Source organism: Aulonocara sp. 'chitande type north' Nkhata Bay, linkage group LG3 (genome assembly GCF_057382095.1).
Source record: "Aulonocara sp. 'chitande type north' Nkhata Bay isolate Kocher_YH1m ecotype deep benthic linkage group LG3, A_spYH_male_GT1.1, whole genome shotgun sequence".
NCBI lineage: Eukaryota > Metazoa > Chordata > Actinopteri > Cichliformes > Cichlidae > Aulonocara > Aulonocara sp. 'chitande type north' Nkhata Bay.
This window is the reverse complement of record NC_141346.1, coordinates 63,552,674-63,574,116: the sequence shown is the minus strand read 5'-3', so window position 1 is coordinate 63,574,116 and position 21,443 is coordinate 63,552,674. Positions and strand designations below refer to the sequence as shown.

The window sequence follows — 21,443 nt, the reverse complement described above, 5'->3', positions numbered from 1 at the left end:
AAAAACCAGATGGTCTTCACATAAACATCTTCTGCAAGGGAGTGATAGGTAAAAGAGTGATTTGTTGGTGTTTTCCCTCCAACCTTAGCATCTACTTTCACACCATAAATCTTGATTTGACAAGGCAAGAGAAAATAACGGTTAACATAAAGAGCCTTGTTAAGTCACAGAATCTTCAGTCTAATATCATCATACAACAGTTTAAAAAAAAGGTTCGTGTGTCAGCAGGTTCTCAGTTCAAACCGGTACAGACCAAATAAGGAAACGTCCTCCTGCCCTCTGAGCAAAGAAGTATCCTTTGTGTAGTTTATCAGTTCAGCTACAATTTATGATCATCCCAGCAAAAAATACACTCCTAGACATAGAATACAGAGTTCTTTCATTAGTGAATTCTGAAACGAACCACCTGGCCTTTAACAAGCTCTTTTCTAAGAGATAAAGAAGGGAGGATGGGAATAAGGAGGTGATCTCTGTGGTATTTTCGACCTTGAAGTACCAGCCTGTGATTCTTACACATTAATTCTTGGGACACAGAGAAAGAGAAAGACAACTAGTAAATGGGCCTTATTGAGTAACAGTTTTCCTGTATAATATCACTACAAAACAATATCCTGTAAATGCTAACCGTAGTGCTAAAATTCACAACATATTATATTACACTATATTATCCAATATTATATTACATTATATTATATTATGTTACATTATATCCTCTTTCACATTAGAGCCACAACAGGACCCACTAGAACATGGGAACAAGTAAAAGTGAAATATAAGAATATTCTACAGAATGGTAATATTTATCACTTATATTGCTTTTAGTCTCTTGGAAAGAGACCCTGAAATAATCTGTTTGTTTGTTCATAACAGCAACCAAGAAAAGGGCAGAGCAAAAAAAAGACAGGTGGTGGTCCTGCACCCCCTCGTCAACAAGTTGGTTAAGTAAATAATACCCTCACGGGAATATCGATATCTGTCAATGAGCACACTGTCGCGCTGAGCTAAAGGATCCTGTCTATCCCGCAATATACGCTGGATTCTGAAAACTCTCCTTATCAATCTTGCACCTTCCGCAATGGGTGGCTCGCGTATACGGACAGGACATAGCTGCGACAGACTTCCCAAATCCACCTTCGCTTTTATAGCCGTGGTCTCTCATCTTGATTACACGAAGTAATTTACAATTACTACTCTGAAATATGAATTACATCTGGAATAATCACATACATGTAATAGGATGTTAATAGTACATTTCCTTTTTTTTAGGAAATGACCTGTATGTATCTGTGTGACTTCAATGAAAGGATCAAGTGCTGCATTATCTTTAGTTACATTGATAATATTTATTTATGGTGAAACAGTGGTGGAATATCGCTGTTGCTTTCATATAAATGAAGCGGACATACCTGCGTGGCCGCGATCTAATCCTGTTTACATAAAGTAAACCTGCTCCCGAGCAGGTTTACGCTTACGGCTCTGTTGCTATGACAGCAAGTCCCGGATGAGCTTCGGGGAACCGAACGATCCAAGATCACGCGAAATCGTCAACAATCTAATCCAGCTAACTTACCTAGCGAGGTACGAAGAACGGGCCCTAGGTCAGAAGATGACTTGTTGGAATGAAAATGAGCTTGTAGTTTGTCTGCTTTAATAATGTGACTGGAAAAAGGTGTTGGACTTCAAATTTGTCCATTTCTTTCACACTTCACCTTTAAAAGTGAAGCCTTGTGGTTCCTGGAAGGAAAAACACGACTTTTTCAAGTCTTTGTCCTGTTTTTATGATAAATGTACGACTTTAATGTGAAACATTCAGAGTTTTTTCTCTTGTTGTGTTTGTTTGAAGCTGCTTCCTGTTGGCTTCAGCTGTTTGGAGTTTCCATTTTCTAAACTTCTACATTCTGAACCTTCTTCAGCTCTGAACAGATGATGAAACACTGAATGATTTCAAGCTCACACTTTGTCTAATAAACTTACATCTTTCATTCTTTATACAGATTGATGGGCTGTGGTTTGTCAGAGATCAGCTGTGATTATCTGGCAGCAGCACTGAAGTCCAACCCCTCCCATCTGAGAGAGCTGGAGCTGAGTAACAACAATAAGCTGCAGGATTCAGGAGTGAAGCATCTGTGTGGTTTCCTGGAGAGTCCAGGATGTGGACTTGAAACTCTGAGGTCAGTCAGCATGTTTTAGTTGTGCTGAGATGAATATGATGTGAAAGTTGTGCTGACACTAAACTGCAGACATCAGGCTGATATTATACTGATCCACACTGAGGATCTTCATGGTAAAGTCTGTTTTCTTCTTCTCTGGTTTAGTCCATTGACTGCAGCAGAACAATGTTCACATTTCAAACAGTGAGACTCAACGTATGGCCCGCGGCCCACACGCGGCCTGCCCACCTTTCCTGATTCAGAGAGAGGGGACCCTGATTAACTGTGTAGTGTTCTTCCTCACAGTTCTAAGTATCAGACACAACAATGAATAATCCACAGTTGACTGTCTTTAGCAGGTCAAAGGTCACGGCACACAGCAGACAGTGGGAAATATTGTAATTCTGATCATTTATCAGCACATATCCATATGTATAAAAACAAAGCTGACACTGTGAGACTTGATCAGAGGTGTGATCATCACAGCAGAGGCCTTTGTGTCAAAGTCACTGAGGATCAAACAGAAACACATGAAGCAGATTTTCCTGTTCTGGCTTTTTATAGCAGATAACCTTCAAAATATTCTGCAGTCCATCAAAAACTGAAGCAAACCATGAATCAACATGTGAACATGAGCTGATGCTGCTGAAATGAAGCAAAGTTACAGAGGTTTGATTACAGACACAGCTGAGAGTTTGTAATCTGTCATCATTTTAAAAGGTTTACATTTCTTCAGTATTGAACAGCAGAAATGAGGCTTTGTTTTCGGAGGCCGACAGCAGTGAACACAACAGCAGACTGGTGCGTAATAAGCAGTGAATAATGCAGGAAACAGATTTTTGAAGGTAAACTGTTCTTGAAGTACACTGAGAGAGAGAGAGCTGTGCAGGAAGTAAAGGTCAAAGTCAGAGAGAATTCATGACGATGTTCATCAAACGTAAAGCGTAGTTTGGATCTTCTTCTGCTGCTGGTTCAGTCAGTTTTGGTTGGAGACAGATGAAACCTGCAGCTTCAGGATCTGTGAGCTTTCCACTTTCAGCCCTGACGGCGTGTCCGTGTACGTGCCATCGAGTGAACGATCCACGCTCTGTGTTTCCATCTTTGTGTGTTTAGCTGCTCTCATTTACTGTTTTATCTGTTTGGTTGTTGTTGAAATACTTTTGGGAGCTTTAACCTGAGATTCTGGCAAAATACATTTATATTAAAAATCGATTCAGGATTGAATGAATCAACATCGCTTTATTCAAATTAAAACCATTTAAATAGGAAAATCCATTTTTTTTATACCCGCCTCTAATGCTGGGTAATGTCAGCTGGTCCATGTGCAGCTGGCTGTGAGGCTCAGGGAGCGTCTACAAAGTGCAACACTGAAAGAACATCATCCATAAATATTGAGTAATAACTGGACTCTCATACAGCGACACTCAAATGCCTTTAAACATCAGCTTATCCTGCTGATCCAAGTCCAACACTGAGTTTGTAAAAACATGTTTGTCAATCATTTTGTTTGGTTTCTGATTCCATAACTTGCTGCTAATACACAACATTTCATCATATTTCCTCATAACCCTCTTTTGTCTGACCATTTGATCCCATTTCAATTTGCAATAAAGGATCCACAGAGTTTGGTGACAATAATGACAGTAGATGTTTGTGTGAAAGTGCTGGAAGCAAATGAGTGTGTGATGTTCTTTCAGTGTTGCACTTTGTAGACGGTCCCTGAGCACTGGTCTCACAGCCAGCTGCACATAGAGACCAGTGTTGTTAGTCCAGGTCAGAAGATGACTTGTTGGAATGAAAATGAGCTTGTAGTTTGTCTGCTTTTATAATGTGACTGGAAAAAGGTGTTGGACTTCAAATATGTCCATTTCTTTCACACTTCACCTCTAAAAGTGAAGCCTTGTGGTTCCTGGAAGGAAAAACACGACTTTTTCAAGTCTTTGTCCTGTTTTTATGAGAAATGTACGACTTTAATGTGAAACATTCAGAGTTTTTTCTCTTGTTGTGTTTGTTTGAAGCTGCTTCCTGTTGGCTTCAGCTGTTTGGAGTTTCCATTTTCTAAACTTCTACATTCTGAACCTTCTTCAGCTCTGAAAAGATGATGAAACACTGAATGATTTCAAGCTCACACTTTGTCTAATCAACTTACATCTTTCATTCTTTATACAGATTGAGGGGCTGTGGTTTGTCAGAGATCAGCTGTGATTATCTGGCAGCAGCACTGAAGTCCAACCCCTCCCATCTGAGACAGCTGGACCTGAGCTACAACAACAAGCTGCAGGATACAGGAGTGAAGCATCTGTGTGGTTTCCTGGAGAGTCCAGGATGTGGACTTGAAACTCTGAGGTCAGTCAGCATGTTTTAGTTGTGCTGAGATGAATATGATGTGAAAGTTGTGCTGACACTAAACTGCAGACATCAGGCTGATATTATACTGATCCACACTGAGGATCTTCATGGTAAAGTCTGTTTTCTTCTTCTCTGGTTTAGTCCATTGACTGCAGCAGAACAATGTTCACATTTCAAACCTTCAAAGAAGAAGAAAAATCCTCCACTGGATAATTCACTGTGAAACTCTCAAACTCTTCATTCCACCTTAAAGTCTGTCTGACACTGAAATCCAAAGCAAAATGTGCGTTTGCTTTACAGACAGCAGTCCAACACAAACATACACACATCATTGTTACGAGTTCAAAATTGGGGATGGACACAAGAGGAAAAACCACAATAACAACACTGGTCCGACCGGGTTGAGTCAAACAATGATTTTAATGAACACACGCGTGGGAGATGGACACTGTATGCAGACAGCATCAGATCTCAAAATGGTGGAGCATTGATCAAACTCTTATAGCCTCTGGTGCCCCCACCTTATCATAAAAGCCTAAACATTCACATGCTTTCTCTCACACGGCGCCTAAGCTACGAGCTTGGCTCCCTGTTTATCTGCTCCTGCTGAGATGGGGCAGAAAACTCCAGCATGTTCTCTTCTAATCAGACAAATAAGGCGATGACTTTCTGCAAACAGTATTTCTTATAACTCAGCAGTTTAATGCATCATACACAATATCACTCATTCACAATAAATCAGCAGTTTAATGTAATGCAAACCAGTTTAACAAATGCAATAGTTATCAGCTTCTTCTAATTCAGGAGAATAATGCAAACTAAAACTACATAATAATTCACAATCTTTACTTAGGGGCATAACATGACATAAAATAATATTATAATCTCACACTCCCCCTGATGAGCTCGTTAGAATAATGAGCTCACCTACACCCTGTAATCCAATGTGGCTGGGTTCATTTCTTCTCACTCCTGAGGCCCTCTGTCCCCCTGATGGGCAAACCATATGTGAGAGGACCTCTGTGTTTGCGCAAGTCAGGTGCAAGAAAAACTATTATGACAACAGTAGCAGGTACAGATGACACTCCCCAGTTCTCCCACAGCTTTATTTGGTGCTACCTTATACCCTTCAGACGTACTCAGACTAGAACCCCTGTCCAAGGAGCTTTTAGCCTTTATTTTATTGCTGCAGCCACCAGTGTCTTCCAGTTAGGTGATCCTCTGCTCTTCTTTCTTCAACCTAAGGGGTTAGACAACCCTTCAGTCGTGGCACAGTTCAGGGGATTATTCTGCCCCGATTTCAAACAACGATCTGTGTATCCTCGGGTCTGGTGTGTCCTGTGTATCCTCCAGAAAAGGGAACAGGAACATGTCACCCTCTTGCCCAAGAGCCTCTCGAACCTCGTTGGTCTGGTGTTCCCGGATTTCCGCCAACCCCTTCATGGTTATTGCTGTGTTTATGGGATCCATCCTTTGAGGTGACTAATCGGAGCCCAAACGCCATGACCCTTGGACCCAGTTGGTGTCTCAGCAGTCACTGTGTCTGTCTCCGCTGCGAAGGATCGCCGTATATCTGTGACCTCGTCTGGTGTCTGTTCCTTTCTCTGTAAGAGACAGAAAACCAAAACACCTCTCTGCCTAGCTCTAATAATCTAATGTTGTTATCTACTGACCTTCTAGTGATTCAGAATTGGTTTAAAACATTCAGAATGTCCCAGGGATTTATTCTAATCATATCCTATGTGTGTGTAAGCGTGTTTGCATTTAGCCCTCTGCACTCAAAGTCAATACCTGCAATATATCAGTCCGAACCATCACGCCGAACGAAGCTTATGACCTTCAAAAGACCAAGTGCCAACTCATCATAAGCACAATTGCAAGGTGTGTCTGAAAATTATTAATTTGTCTAATTAATTCAGTTCATTTCAATGATTAATGCTTAAACATGGAAATAATGATTTATGCTTCTCACTGATTCTCTACAAAAGTCCGGAAACTTCTCGGGCTGCTATTAGCTTAAGCTTTACCATTCCTAAGTTATTAAAAACATAAAATGAAGTCATAGAAATGTTCATCTAACCCCTGTTTGATGTTAAAACCTAACTTCCCCCCTTTTTTGACACATTCCAATGTGCCAAATCAACGGAGCTAGAACATTAAAAGAAAAGGTTAGGCAGCTACAAGGTTTCCCAGATTGTTAAGGTGATCTGCGTGTAATGTTCTGACTCAGGTATTTAATATTTTAATGAATGTCGTTTAATTAACTGCCACTACTTAAAACTTAACTCAAAGATATAATCGAATAAAAGATCACAAAAAATAGCATGATATCAGTGTTATGTAAGCACGTGCGGCCTTCTTTGCTCTAAGTCACTCCAGTCCATAGATCAGCCAAACATCGCGCTGACTGTAGCTTTTAACCTTTATTAACCTGAGCACAACTCTATAATGAGCAACAAACTGCAACATGTATAAAAATGATCATGGTTACACCTGCAAAGAAAGATTATATGATTATCCTAACACCTGTAAATAGAAGATCAACCTGAGGTTATAAAAATCACTGGAACACAAATGTTAGTATACTGTCAAAAGCTTCAATAAATGATTAATGCAATGCTTGTTATATGATTCTGATGCAATAATAATGCCGATGTGAAAATAACAGTAAAACACCCCCTTTTGTCCCGTTTAACTTGACACATAAACGTTTATAAATGGCTCTCTTAAATTTGACTTCCCCCTGTTTTTTCCCTCACTGACCACAGCAGGGGAAACTCTGCTATGAGTCAGCCATGAATGCAGCTCACCTAATTAATCACTGAGCCCCTTCATGACTGACATCTGACAGGGTGGCGCTGCATATTCTTCCTTTAATGTTTCTATTTTCAATCTGTTAATTAGAGTGCTTAAACATGAAGTCGACTACGTCCACAACAAGTCAATACGGCTGTAAATGTGGCCAATTTATCAATCTATTACCAATCAATAATGAAATATAGCTTTTATTTTATGCATGCTTTTAGTCAACCACTCACCCAGAGGATCTTCAATCCCAGGAAACTCCTCCTCATGTAATGAGTCTGTCCTCCGTCCATGCCCTCGTAACTGGTCCATCCAGAGCCATATCATCTTGAAATATACATACAACAAGCCAAACCACGCCTTGGTCACACCAACCCTTTTCCGCCCCGAAGATGTTCAACACCACCCCAGTCTGGACTGTCAAAAGTGACTTTAACGCTGACTGTTCTGACAATCCATTTTATAACATCTCCTGGTCAGATCTGCCAATCTCTGCACCAGGGTCATAAACGTTTCGCCATTTTCATTAGCTTTTATTTTTTATTTAGTTTCGACTCCAGATTTTAAATTTATGTATCAGTTTCTAATTTTTTTTTTTTTTTAACCAATTGTTTGCTAGTTTAGTCTAGTTTTTATTTTCTGAAAATACTTACTTTCAGTTTAGTTTTGAGTAGTGCCAGTTATAGTTTTAGTTTAGTTGTGTTTTAGTTGTGTTTTGCAAAAAATTAAGTGTAACCAAATCCCAGTTCCATCATATCAGTCATGCTCTTCTGCTTATCCTTGGGTATTGAGACTATTAACTTTTGCAGCACCGGGTGTTCCTAATTTTGGTTCAAGTTAATTGATAAACTTTTTGAAGGCCATTGACTCACACAATTATTTAGATGTCCCCGTCCTGTTGTCTCGGGATGCATCACACTGCCTTGTCCGGGGATGCGGGTTGAGTGGGGGAGCTCTTTGAGGAGGGGGAGTATGCTCCCCCTGATGAGTTCTTCAAGTGCACTTTAAGGTTTGTGGGATTTTCGTGTTATAAATGTCCCTCATACCCCCTGATGACCCAGTAATTCATTTTCGCGCACTGTAGTACACCTCTAGTTGTTGCTGGTAGCTCTCATAGTCTACTTGCCACTCATCTAAGTCCTGATGTTAAAATTTTATCACATGTGTGGGGGTGCGGCCTTGCCAATTGTTCTTCCTTTTCAAAATGGCTGGCATGCCCACAAGCACATTTTATGGAAGAAAGAAAGGTAAGCATGATATTTACATTTAAAATGTTTTTTAAACTCAGATTTTGATTAATTTTCAAAAATAAACATCTAGTAAATAATTTGAGGGGTTCTTAAGAATTAGGCTTATTTAGTTTCACAGAGAACATGACTAATTTATTAATGTGTACTCTAGTGCACGTCGGGACTTTGTACTTATATTTATTTCACTTTTTCCTAGTAGACAACTCTTTAACAAAGGCAGAGAGAATTCTTAACAGAATAATTGAGCGAGATTCAAACATAGATTCTTCAGAAGATGAGAGTCATGTTAGCCAGATAGGAGAGGGTGAAAACACAGGAGGAGCCTGATAGGTTTGTAGCTTGAACCCATCCGCTGGAACGTTGAAGACAATATAATTACACTGCAAAGCAAGACACAAGTAGGCAAGCTTCTTCATGTTACTCGTGCACGGGAGAGAACCGGACAGGCACCGTTCCTTCGCTTGACCCCAGTTGCTCTCGTCCGTTCTCCCATACCACTGTTCTTTTATTGAGGTTACATGAATATGCATAAGTTCATTAACATATGACGTCTACATACACACAAAGAGTACCTTGCCTGTGTGTGTGTGTGTGTGTGTGTGTGTGTGTGTGTGTGTGTGTGTGTGTATGTATGTATGTATGTATGTGTGTGTGTGTGTGTGTGTGTGTGTGTGTGTGTGTGTGTGTGGACTGCTGATCAAAGGGTCAAACATCCTTGGTCAGGAAGAGGGTAGCCTCCCCCTCACCCTAGATGGTTCATCCTAGATAACACGGTGAGGAAGTCCTGCAGTTCATCTAAACAAAGAGCACTTAGACTAGAACAGACGCAACTACGTTAATCCTACCATAAAACAATAAGACACGGTATGACCTCTCATGCTCCCAAAGTGCTGTCTAATACACACAAAGTTTGCAGACTATCAAGGATCAAAACCTCTACCAATCTACAACTAATTACAAAACTCTAAGCATATATAAGTAAATATTTCTCAGCATAAATGACAATCAACAATACAAATCTAACAGAGCCACACAGATTATCGAGATGCAGTGGCAGATGTAATAGAGAAAAACACAGGGCCACCTGAAATCTGTCGTCCTATCTGGTCCAAAACCGATATGTAGGAGAATCTGGAATTTTTGATTTTGAGTTAAAAATAAAATATGGATAAAATGCAGAAATGTTTTCCAGTAAAGTAAAAAATAAGAGTCGCAATTATAGCTGAATCCATGACACCTAATTGTTTCTACAAGATCACGTCGTTGCTGAAAGTTATCAATGATCTCAATGTGCGAAAAGAACTCACAGTATCTGGAGTTCAAGCTCCTCTTGACTGAGAAACCTGGGACAAACATGTGTACAAAACCTGAATAATACCAGTAATGAAGAGTTCTCTCCAAAAATCAAGAAAAGGAAGCCCCAACCAGATGAGAGTGTAACAAAATATGGTTCACTCCACTTGCCTGAAATGGTTAACAGTCCAAGGCATTTCAGTTGTAGAATGGGTGGGTGCAACAGTAAAACATATGTGAGATGTGGGAAGTGCCAAATGTTCCTTTGTGTCTCCAAATAAAAATCACAGTACTTCCTCAGATATCATAAATGAATTGACTTTTGTGAAATAGAGAGCTCAGTGCCATCACTTATTCCTGAACCAATGGCTTACAGCTAGTGAAGTGTCAGTGACTTCTAAGTTGATCCCTGATCTACATTTTTATGATATTGTTATATAAATAAGTTTTAATATCCTGCTTACAAAAATTTCATAATTCCACTACAAGACACTTGCTATGTCTAAAAAACAGTCATATTCAAAGTAATCCTAAATTGGACTCTGGCGCTTTCTCCCGACTTTTCCTGACATGCTTCTGCGCGTGGACGGAGCAGCAACACAGACGACTCAACTAACGTACTGCCTTGACTTGTGTATTGTAGGGCACGCACACATCAATGAAACTAAACACATTTTGCTATAAATCCAGTTAATTTTAGTTAGTTTTGTGAACACTCATTACAGTTTTAGTTAGTTTTCCTTTTTTTTTTGTTTTGATTTTATTTCCATTAACGCAAATGTTTTTCCACTTCTAGTTTTCGTTATTTCATTTGTTTTCTTTAATAATAATAATCTTGCTCTGCACACTGGAATAAACATAATCAACATGATCAACATTTTACTGCGTGTTAATTCCCCCTCCTATCGATTCAAATGCTCCATCCTTATGTGGTTTGCGACATTATGTTTATCTAGACCTCCACTCTGTCTCTAAATGTTTGAAGAATTTTTTCAAGTTCGGGGTCAAAGTTTGAGAATTTGACCATAAGTGAAAGTTGTGGTGTTATCACCCCCTTTGGGGCTTACCTTTCCCAGTTTTGATGATATTCCTCGCTATTCTTTGCCAGTACCCCCTTTCGGTGGCGAGAAACTGTTGGTGTGATCAAGTGGGTGCTGTAAAAACAAATGCTCAGGACAGATCAGTCACCAGTCATGTACTCACAAACAAAATTAGCATATATTGACTTTCGTATTGATCCTCTGAGTGTAATGGTACATTTTAATTTGAATTTACTAAAGCTAATCACCATAATTTTCTCTATTTTGCTCTGGTTTTTTGTGCAGCACCACCTCTCAGCACATGCCCCTGTCAGTTCTATCTTACTTTTAAATTGCTGACTATTTCAAGAAAACACCCAAAAGGCGGGGACCAGTGTTTATCATTACATATCTCCATTTTGAGTGTGACAAGTCTATCATTCCCCTGTTATTCATAGATCTCAGTAGAGGGTTTTTATTTTTTTATTTTTTTCTATTACCGTTAATTGACTTTTTACAGTGGCCTGCTACGGTTAACAGTAACCTGTTCAGTCATGAGTGAAAACGAACCTTTTCTTCACTTTAGCATTTAACATTCCCAACAATATAATGTGATACATTAATCGAAACACAGCTACTAAACACAATTTTCTTAATGCAAACATCAGTAACTCAAAATTAGCAACCAAAGGGTTCAGTCTGCAGTTCACACTCCTGTGAAGCTGCAGCCTCCCCCTTTAGTCTCTGTCATCCTTCTGTTCTTACAAAAACAAAACAAAGCAAGACAAAACATCCACCCTTCTTTTACAGGCTGGGTGAATTGTTTGTAGACATTTACTAATCCTAAAGTCAGCACCATTTTTGTCTCAGTATCAAGTCAGTTAAAACTTTTAGTCGTCAGTCCATCACAGTCCAGTCACATGCATACATCCACACACATTCATACCAGGTATTGCTGATAATGGAGTCTCACGCGCAGCCTACTCGAGGCTCCCTCACCAGCAAGATGACGTCATCATTTTAAAGGAAAACAGTTCCTTGTTTTTTTGGACTGGATTGACTCGCTGCAATCCTTTTAGGCTCAGGACTTCTCATTCGATCAGTGTCCCATATAAGTGAATTTCTCCCAAGCCCATTATAATCATGGAGAAAAACACTTTGCGACTGTTTTCAGTAAGAATATTTTATAGCGCTTTAAAGTTCCATCTCTCAGGTCTGGATTAAAGAGCTGATTTGTTAAATCAGGAGCTCACAAAATACCAAAATATCACCACCGGTGGATCACACCTCTCAGATGTTCTTATTTCAGTGCACTGTAATAAAAGCAAAAACAAACGTAACTAATAAAATACTCATATAATAACCAATACTGGGGCCCATTGCAAACATGTCCAAGCATAAAACCATCCCTCTCCCTCTTAGAGAAGGAAAACAATCCAAACCTCACTGATAAAATCAACCTAGTGTCAAACAAAACCCAAAAATCAACCACAACTTCACCAAAAAGTTTTTCTCCCTCCCGGGACAATATTGTGCAGGCATACCGGTACCGTAACTCCTTTTTGCACTGACAAAAACATGTTGGATTGACTTGATTCAATAGTGGACACTGGTTGCACACAAATGCTTTGCTTTGGCAGAAACTTAAACAACTAAGTTAAATCAACACAACCTTTTCATATTCTCTCCGAAATAAAACTCACACCGTTAATTCATCATTTTCACTCTGTACCACTGCTCCTTATCAGGCTGTGTGAAGCACAGTAAACAGTTCAGTGGAGGCCTTAAGCCATAAACAGACATCACACACAGACATTGTTTTCATAACCAAACTGCTTTAGACCCTGTCCCCTAAATCTACACAAATGCCCTCTGGGTGGCACGAAATGCATTTAACCAATAAACAATCAATGGGTTCCTGTTGTTGTAACATATTCTCTATTTGCATGTTTGTGTGCAGCGTTTGTTAGTAAAGCATTCTTCATTGCATCAGCGTGTGTGTGTGTGTGTGTGTGTGTGTGTGTGTGTGTGTGTGTGTGTGTGTGTGTGTGAATCACTTCTCAGTGAATTGAATCAACATTTCGATTTCTGTGTGTGTGTGTCAGTTCTCACTCAATCAACGAGTGCATATGTTCATATGTGTGTTTCTTTTCATTCTGAGTCAGTGCATGTAGATATGTGTGTTTGTGTTCATCACTTTCCTGTTCTGGTGTTCTGGGTAAACCACGGCCTGAAGCGTGCCCTGGGTCCTGCCCTCCTCCATTTCAGTCTATTTGCATCCATTGGTGCTGCTGCTCAAAGTTCTGTCCATGCTGGTTCTGGCCCCAATTGAGGCAGTCCTTTTCTCCAGTGTCCTGCATCTTCTCCTTGTTCCGCTCCTCCTTAACTTGACCCTTTTGCTTCTGTAGCTCCTTCAGGGTTTTGATACGCAGCTCAATCGTCTGGATGTCCGTGCCAAGCTCCAGTCTACGCTGCTGCTCCAGCTCTTCCTCTGTCTCTCCCAGCCAAGTCAAGATTTTGTTCAGGTCAGAGTTCAGCTGCTGCCACTGCTGCTCGTTCTGCTTTGTTCTCATCTCCTTCCTGAGGTCCTGAGCCTGCAGTAGCTCCCAGCGCTCAATCACTCCTTAAGTCTGGGACTCTGAGCTGCTGGGATCTGCCAGTCCAGACACCGTATCCTCTTCCTCCTTCAGCTCAGAGCCCATCCTCCTCACTGTGTCAATACTTCCACGACACTCGCCCATCGCCCATTAGTCGCAGATATCCCATGTATGAGGAGTCCATTTCTGTGCTTGCAGAAGTGCGGCTGCTGTCCGTTTGTTGCAGGTGGAAACGGCTGACATCCAGAGGGTGTATATGAGAGTCTGCAGCAGCAACCTCCCCAGTGGAAGACCTCAGTGTTTGTTCTGTTAGTTTAAAAAAGGCCTCAGGGCTCTCTGGGATCACTACATCTGACAAGCCTGAGGCAGGGCGCTGAAGGAAGTCTCCCTCTTCACTCTGCTGCTCTCTGAGAGCCCTGCTTGCACTCTCAAGCCCACGGTTAGTCATGTCCAATTTGGCACACTTTGGAAATAATTCAACAGGTAGTGCCTTACCTTTTTATAAGCCGGCTTATGCCCACTCACGTCAGACCACTGGCTTCTGCCTGTCCGTTCGACAACCTCGGACCGTCCAAACCTCCAACTTCCACCCCAATACCACAGGACGAGCCCCCAAGCTGTTACGAGTTCAAAATTGGGGATGGACACAAGAGGAAAAACCACAATAACAACACTGGTCCGGCCGGGTTGAGTCAAACAATGATTTTAATGATCACACGCGTGGGAGATGGACACCGTACGCAGACAGCATCAGATCTCAAAATGGTGGAGCATTGATCAAACTCTTATAGCCTCTGGTGCCCCCACCTTATCATAAAAGCCTAAACATTCACATGCTTTCTCTCACACGGCGCCTAAGCTACGACCTTGGCTCCCTGTTTATCTGCTCCTGCTGAGATGGGGCAGAAAACTCCAGCATGTTCTCTTCTAATCAGACAAATAAGGCGATGACTTTCTGCGAACAGTATTTCTTATAACTCAGCAGTATAATGCATCATACACAATATCACTCATTCACACTAAATCAACATTCTAATGTAATGCAAACCAGTTTAACAAATGCAATAGTTATCAGCTTCTTCTAATTCAGGAGAATAATGCAAACTAAAACTACATAATAATTCACAATCTTTACTTAGGGGCATAACATGACATAAAATAATATTATAATCTCACATCATCCAAAACACAGTCCAACATCCAAATCTCCTCCACTGCCAGCATGAATGATGGGAAAGAGAAGGAGGAACACTCTGACATTCAGGGTTAGAATGAGTTTCATGAAGCAGACTGTGAAGATCAAAGCTGCATTAGAAAGCTTACATGAATGAATGAGTGGACAGAAGTGGACAGAGATCATCTGAAGCACTTCAAACTCTTTAAATCAGCACATTTATCTTTATTCTTTATCAACTCTGTTAGTTTCTCTCAGTTTTCTTTGGAATGAAGCTAACAGCAGGCTAATAAGATGCTGACCAATAGGTTTCTATTAAAGGTTGTAATTTGTCTATGAAAAAGTGCTTTGGCTCAGCAGGGATCAGCTTACAGGTAGAATACAGCTGCTGGATGGGATTAGCATGTCATAGCTATCTACCAAACTGCTAACTGGGGAATTTCAGGCCATCTATGAATCATTTTTGCTAACTGTTTATTCAGCTTAGGCTCGCAGGGCTGGAGCCTGTGCCCTAGCTGTCATAGGGCAAGAGGCGTGGTCCACCTGCACAGGTGAGCAGTCCATCACAGGGCCAACAGAGAGAGACAGAGAAGCACTCTCTCACATCCACACCTACAGCCAATTTAGAAGCGCCAATGAACCTAAGCAGCATTTCATTGGACTGTGGGAGAACATCCAACCTCCACAGAAAGAGGTGGAGTTGTTGGGGCCACAGGACCATCATCACTGAGTGCTAGGGATGGGTATCGTTTAGGTTTTATCCGATACAGGTACCAAACCGGTACTTTTGAAACGGTGCCGGTGCTTAAACCGTGCTCGAACCAGTGCTTAAAGAATGGAGAACACAAACTTTGTCCAAAAACCTCTCATGTTTAGCTGCTTTCCACTTTTTCTTTGGTCATTTTAGCCTTTTTGGCCAGGATGAAGGGAGTGTAGCTGCCCACTTGGAATTACCACTCGTGACGCAGAGAGCTTCGACTGATGCAACTTTATTCTCTCCTCTTTAAACCACCGACAATATGGCACCGTGAAAACTCTTTCTGCTTCCAAGGGTGCTAATCATGCTGAAGCAGCTAGCCAACCTCCTCCATGCACATCTCTTAGCCAGTTCTGAAGCAATGTGTTTGCGTCGCCTCACCGAGAACAGAACAGGAAGTCTGACACAATAAAAGAGGAAGTGCTAAGGTACTCTTCAAAATAAAAGCGCAAAGTAAAGTGGCTTTGCCGGCATTTACAGGGAGTATCTGCCATCAAAGAAGAAGACAGCCGCATGTAACTATGACGGTGTTTGTTAGTTCACCTTACATGCATTAATTTAGTAACGTGGTTAGCCTACTCAACGTAAATTACACACCAACAACATTAAGCTACTGACCCAGAGAAGAACGGCTGCTGCTGCCATCATCATCCGTCATCATTTCTGCTACACTGGCAGGGCTAGGGGCCAGGACTCTCCTCTTCTGGTTCTTGGGGGATGTTACTAACTCCGGGTCCGATAACAGGCACCACACCTGCAGTAGATGTGCTTGGTGTGAGGTCTTGCAGCAAGCTATCAAATACGGTGCATTTCTCGGCTTTTAAAAAAACGTTATGCGTCGCCAGGTGTTTCATCAGATTCGAGGTGTTACTGTCACGGGTTGCTCTGAGGATCCACTCGCAGGACTCCGGAGTTGTGTTTTAACAGAGACGGTTTATTTACAAGATCTTCACCAAGTGTATTTACAGACAGCGCGAGGACACTGCTATATACAAGATGTGAGAGGCAGGGTTCCAGGGCTCCAGGGAAAACAAGGGAATCACACACGCGCTCACGCCAACCTCTCTCCGCTAGTGACCAGTCACCCCTTACACACCACACGGGGAAACACGGGGACGGGTCCGGGGAATCTAGAACAGAGAGACACACATTAACTTTCTGAGACGGAAGTGTGGGAAACTAGGGCTCGACGTGTACTGACTAGAGTCTTCACAACAATCCAGCGTTGAACAGCTGATCTCCTCCTTCTAATATACCAGCTGGTCTGATGAGGCCCAGGTGTGCATGATCCGGGAAGGCGTGGACCGAGGGCGTGAACCCGCCATGAGTTCCGCCCCGGCAAAACAGGGGAGAGGGAGAGAGAGAGGAAAAAAAGAAGAGAAGGGGGGCTAGGAGTGGAGAGATGCTGATCAGCGCCTTGCCGTTCCCGCAGGTCGTGACAGTTACCTCCTTTGCACAGTATCAGCTTAAAGCACTTGTTGCAGGCTGCTGAGTTTGCATCTTTTGTTGTGAAGTACAGCCATACTATAGACCGCTTCGCCTTGGGCCTTTTTAATCTGTAGCTCTGCTCCAAAAGAACGTACGTACCTGGGCCCGCCTACTATCCTTGGAAAGGTAAAATGATTGGCTAGAATCCAAAGTGTATGACATCTCTGGAAAAAAAAGCACAGAAATGTGTGCTGCTTTTCGGTGTGGGTATTGCCGTTTATGTCAGAACTGGTGCCATAATGAACCCGGATACCGGTACCCATCCCTACTGAGTGCCATAGGACAATTAACCTTTGTTTCCATATGCTGGGAACTTCCTGTTGTTCCAAGGAGGACTGGAAAATGTGTGAAAATCGCCCAGTCACTTCCTCACAGCACACTTCAATCATTTCCCTCCCACAGCATCAGGACCAGGGCTTTTTCTCTCTTTGGTCCCACTAAGAGATTTCCACACAAACACCTCATCAGTGGGACTCTCAGAGCTACCAGCCCTTTGCTACAATCACAAAGCTCTTCATTGAAATCAATGATATCAAAGCTGGAATCAAATGAGTCCAAGTCTTCTGCTGATTCAGCATCACATTCATCTTTGCTCCTTGTCCTGCATCCCCACCATGGACTTCATTCCTTTCCAAGCCAGCCTTGAGTGTCCTTTATTCAGCTCATCCTCTGCTTTACTTTTACACCTGATTTTAGCTGCTTTATCTCTCTTTCAACAAGTTTCTGTGCCTCAATCTTTTTCTTCTCTCCCTCATAACAAGACAGCTTCTTCTGCCTGAGAACATGTTGGAGTGATTTACTAATCCAGGGCTGCTTATTGGGGAAAATACTTCCTGTTTTCAAAGTAATCCCCATTTTTCCCAGAAATACATTTGTAAGTAGAAATCGATGATCTAAGTGAGAACATGAGCCTTTAAAAAGTCCCAGTGGGTTCAGTCAAAGCAGTCCCTCAGTCCCAGTATAGAGTCTTTGGTCCAGACTGGAACAACTGTGTGCCCAGTTTGAGCTCTCTTCAGTCCTGTGACATGACAGACCCAGAGGGGCCATCACATCACATTTAGGAGCTCCCCTAATGGAGCCACAACACATGTCCAATACTTAGTCTGTCTTGTTGGACCAACTGGAAGAAATGATTCAAGGACTTAGTCACAGAACAGAGATTCAAATCTCCAAAATCCAACTGGCTGCATCAGGACATATAGTCTGAAACTCTGCACAGTTTCCTGTTTGAAGCTGCTTCCTGTTGGCTTCAGTTGTTTGGAGTTTCCATTTTCTAAACTTCTGCATTCTGAATCTTCTTCAGCTCTGAACAGATGATGAAACACTGAATGATTTCAAGCTCACACTTTGTCTAATAAACTTACATCTTTCATTCTTTATACAGATTGGTGGACTGTGGTTTGTCAAAGATCAGCTGTGATTATCTGGCAGCAGCACTGAAGTCCAACCCCTCCCATCTGAGAGAGCTGGAGCTGTGGGGAAACTACCTGCAGGATCTAGATGTGAAGCAGCTGTCTGATCTTCAGCAGAGTCCAGACTACAGACTGGAGTGGTTGGTGTAAGTAGAGTAATGGAGTAAGTGGGTGGTGCTGTCAGCAGTATTGTACTAAACACAGTCAGTATGAAACAAAGATCCAGTGTTTCCTGTAAAGCTGCAGCTTCTCAGTGAAGCTGTGAGAGGAGAATGGTGACAGGCTTTAGGATTGGACACAAACACTTCCTGTTTCTGACCTTTTTGTCACCATAGTAACGGCTGACACGCTCTGATCAAACACTGTCAACAGCCAATCAGCTCTCTGAACAAAGCAGCACGCAGATCAATGACTGCATTCATTTCCAAGTTTAAAGCAGTGAAGAACACAGTCTGTAGGTGAGGAAGAATTTAGTGAGAGCAGATGTTTGGATGGAATTCCTCCAGTTAACAGCTGGAACCGTCCATCTGGATTGTTGGGCTTGTTGTTGGGGTTCCTACAGAGCTCAGAGTGGACACACCAAGGTTCTTCTAATGAATGAAAGTCCAAACTCAAACTAGGAGGGAAAAACATTTTCATCAACTTCAATAAAAATCCAAAGATTAGAAAAAGTAAAGCAACAATGAGTCCTAGTACAGTCCCAGCACTGAAGTCCCTGCTGCTCTTTATACTGGATGTGCTGCATCACTGACTGACAGCTGATGAAGAGTCTCTGGAAACACTCGTTTATCTCCTCTGCTCTTCCTTCTTCTCTCTGCAGGTGATGATGGTAAACAGGACGGTGTGTGTGCTGAGAGAGGAGGAGCTGTGTCCTGATGATCCAGAGAGGTTGAAGCAGCAGCAGCTTGTGTGTAGAGAGGCTCTGACTGGGCCATGTTACTGGGAGGTGGAGAGGAGAGCTTCATCCAGCAGTGACTGACAGAGGAATGAGAAGAAGTGCAGATGACTGTCAGTGCTGCAGAGTGAACTGCTCTGAGAACAGCTCCACTGTCAGACACAATGTAGAGTCCAGCATCATCCCTGTGTGTCCCTCTGGATCTGACAGAGGATCATCAGTGTATCTGGACTGCTCTGCTGCTGCTCTGTCCTTCTACAGTCTCTGCACAGTCTCTGTCTGACTCTGGCTTCAGACCCTCCTGGATCAAACTCACCTGGAAAGACTTTCAAACATCACTCAATAGATTTGAATACAGAATATATTTGATATATACTGTAGATGTACTGTAGAGTTGCAGTTTGTCACTTGTAAATACAGTCTGTGAGCAGCTGTGAGCTGAAAGATCTTTCTAGAAACACGAAATGTTTCCACTCTTCTGTTGCTTTTTCATATATTTCCACAACATTAATATTGATCCCACCTGTCTCACCTGTTTCATGCTTTTATACATAATAACAGGACACGTGTGATCTGAGCGCTGCTGTGGTTGCTGTGCTGCACGTCTTCATTTAGATAACAGAGACATCTAGTGGTTCAGAGGGAGAACTGCAGGAGATGGAGCTGTGTTTTAGCATGGAAAACTTTTTACATTTTAGACGCAGATACAAATATGACAAGTATCAGTGTAAGATACAAAAGGTCACATCAGTCAGCAGAGGGAACAGTGATCACACAGCAATGTAAGAATAGAAACATAACAGTGAATCTGGACATGTATACAGATGGAAGCAAACAAACAGGATGTAACACTACATTAAAGCCACAAATGGGAAGAAAACAAAGCCAAAGGAAAATATATTTGATCTCAGGAATCCAAATCAGATGCTTTAGAGCAGGGGTCGGCAACCCTGGGCACGCGTGTCACAGCTGCCACGTGAAGGGTTAACTGATGGCACGACCATAGCTGGACTGGCCATAGGGCATACTGATGATGTTTTTTTATTTTCTTGTAACGGTATAAACAATGAAAGATGGCGGATTGGCTGGATGCTGGTCGATGTGTAAAAATAAGTCAGTTGTTTGGTGGTGGCTATGGCGGAGCTTCCACAGAGGCAGCAGGGAAAGGGGAGGCAGGAGGAGCAGAGACCCGAGGCGGCCGCCGGTCCGAGTGTCATGTGAACTGAACTTCAGGTAAGAAGTTATGACCTGCAGTCTGTCTGGGTCAGATATAAACCAAGTTTAGGTGGAGTTTATTTTCCTTGTGCTGACTTTTTACATTCAGTTACAATAACTCCCACTCAGAGGAGACCAGAGATCACATTAACATGTGTGTCCCTGTATTAACAAACATGACATATTGGCCCAGTTTATTTTCCTTATCATTGTTGTGAGGAGACCATAAATAGCATTTGTATTTTATGTTGTACAGTTCATTTGCTGTTATGAATAAAAAGTCTTTTTTTGTTTCAAAATAGCTGATAACTATTCGCTGATAGCTGCAAACATCTGCGCACAAATATAATCCTATAAAGTTGGTCTATAAAGTGTGTAATTTATTGCTAATGCAATCATATGGCACATTGACTTCTGAGGAAATTTTAGATGCACTCATCATCAGAAAGGTTGCCGACCTAAACCAGGGGGTTTAGAGCATCAGTTTTTGTGGTTTGTTTTCTTTAAGTCATTTCACAGATTTTCTCTATAATTTCAATTCCTTGAATAAAACAACAAACTTAGGGGATGATTTTGTAATCTGACTTTATGTTGGAAAGATTTGACCAAACATAAAACAATCTTCCAACTCAGTCGTCATTCTTATCTTGTGAAATCAAACCAAACGTTCTGTTTCTAAATCAGGGATTGATGAAATCTTTGGTTGCATCCATTTATGAACATGTTCTCATTCATATTAAATCGTAGTCTAAGTCCTTCTTTAGAGGGATAAATGTCATTCATTATCTTCAAATGTGTTTCTGTTGTTTTGGGGGGAAGTTTGAAGTCCATTGTTCAAAGTCTGTTAATGAAACTTTATGAAGTTTATGTAGGATGTTTTTCCTATTTTGTATTTGTTTGAATTATGATGTATTTCTGACTCTTTCTGCCATGATGCCAGGTCTCTCTTGAAAACAACATTTTTAATCTCAATTACATTTTCACCTGGAGAAATAAAGGATGATAATAATAATTTTGTCTTCGGGGAATTTCTCTGTAA

General features: G+C 41.6%; 1 protein-coding gene across 1 annotated transcript in view; it reads left to right on the top strand.

Moving 5' to 3' along the window:
- LOC147336528 (NACHT, LRR and PYD domains-containing protein 12-like) overlaps positions 1 to 21,443 on the top strand; it is a 272,065-nt gene that overhangs the window by 24,176 nt on the left and 226,446 nt on the right. The window contains exons 7-8 of the mRNA XM_086286199.1: positions 1,995 to 2,171; positions 4,320 to 4,496. Coding sequence (XP_086142325.1) covers positions 1,995 to 2,171; positions 4,320 to 4,496 — 354 coding nt within the window. The remainder of the gene's footprint in view (positions 1 to 1,994; positions 2,172 to 4,319; positions 4,497 to 21,443) is intronic.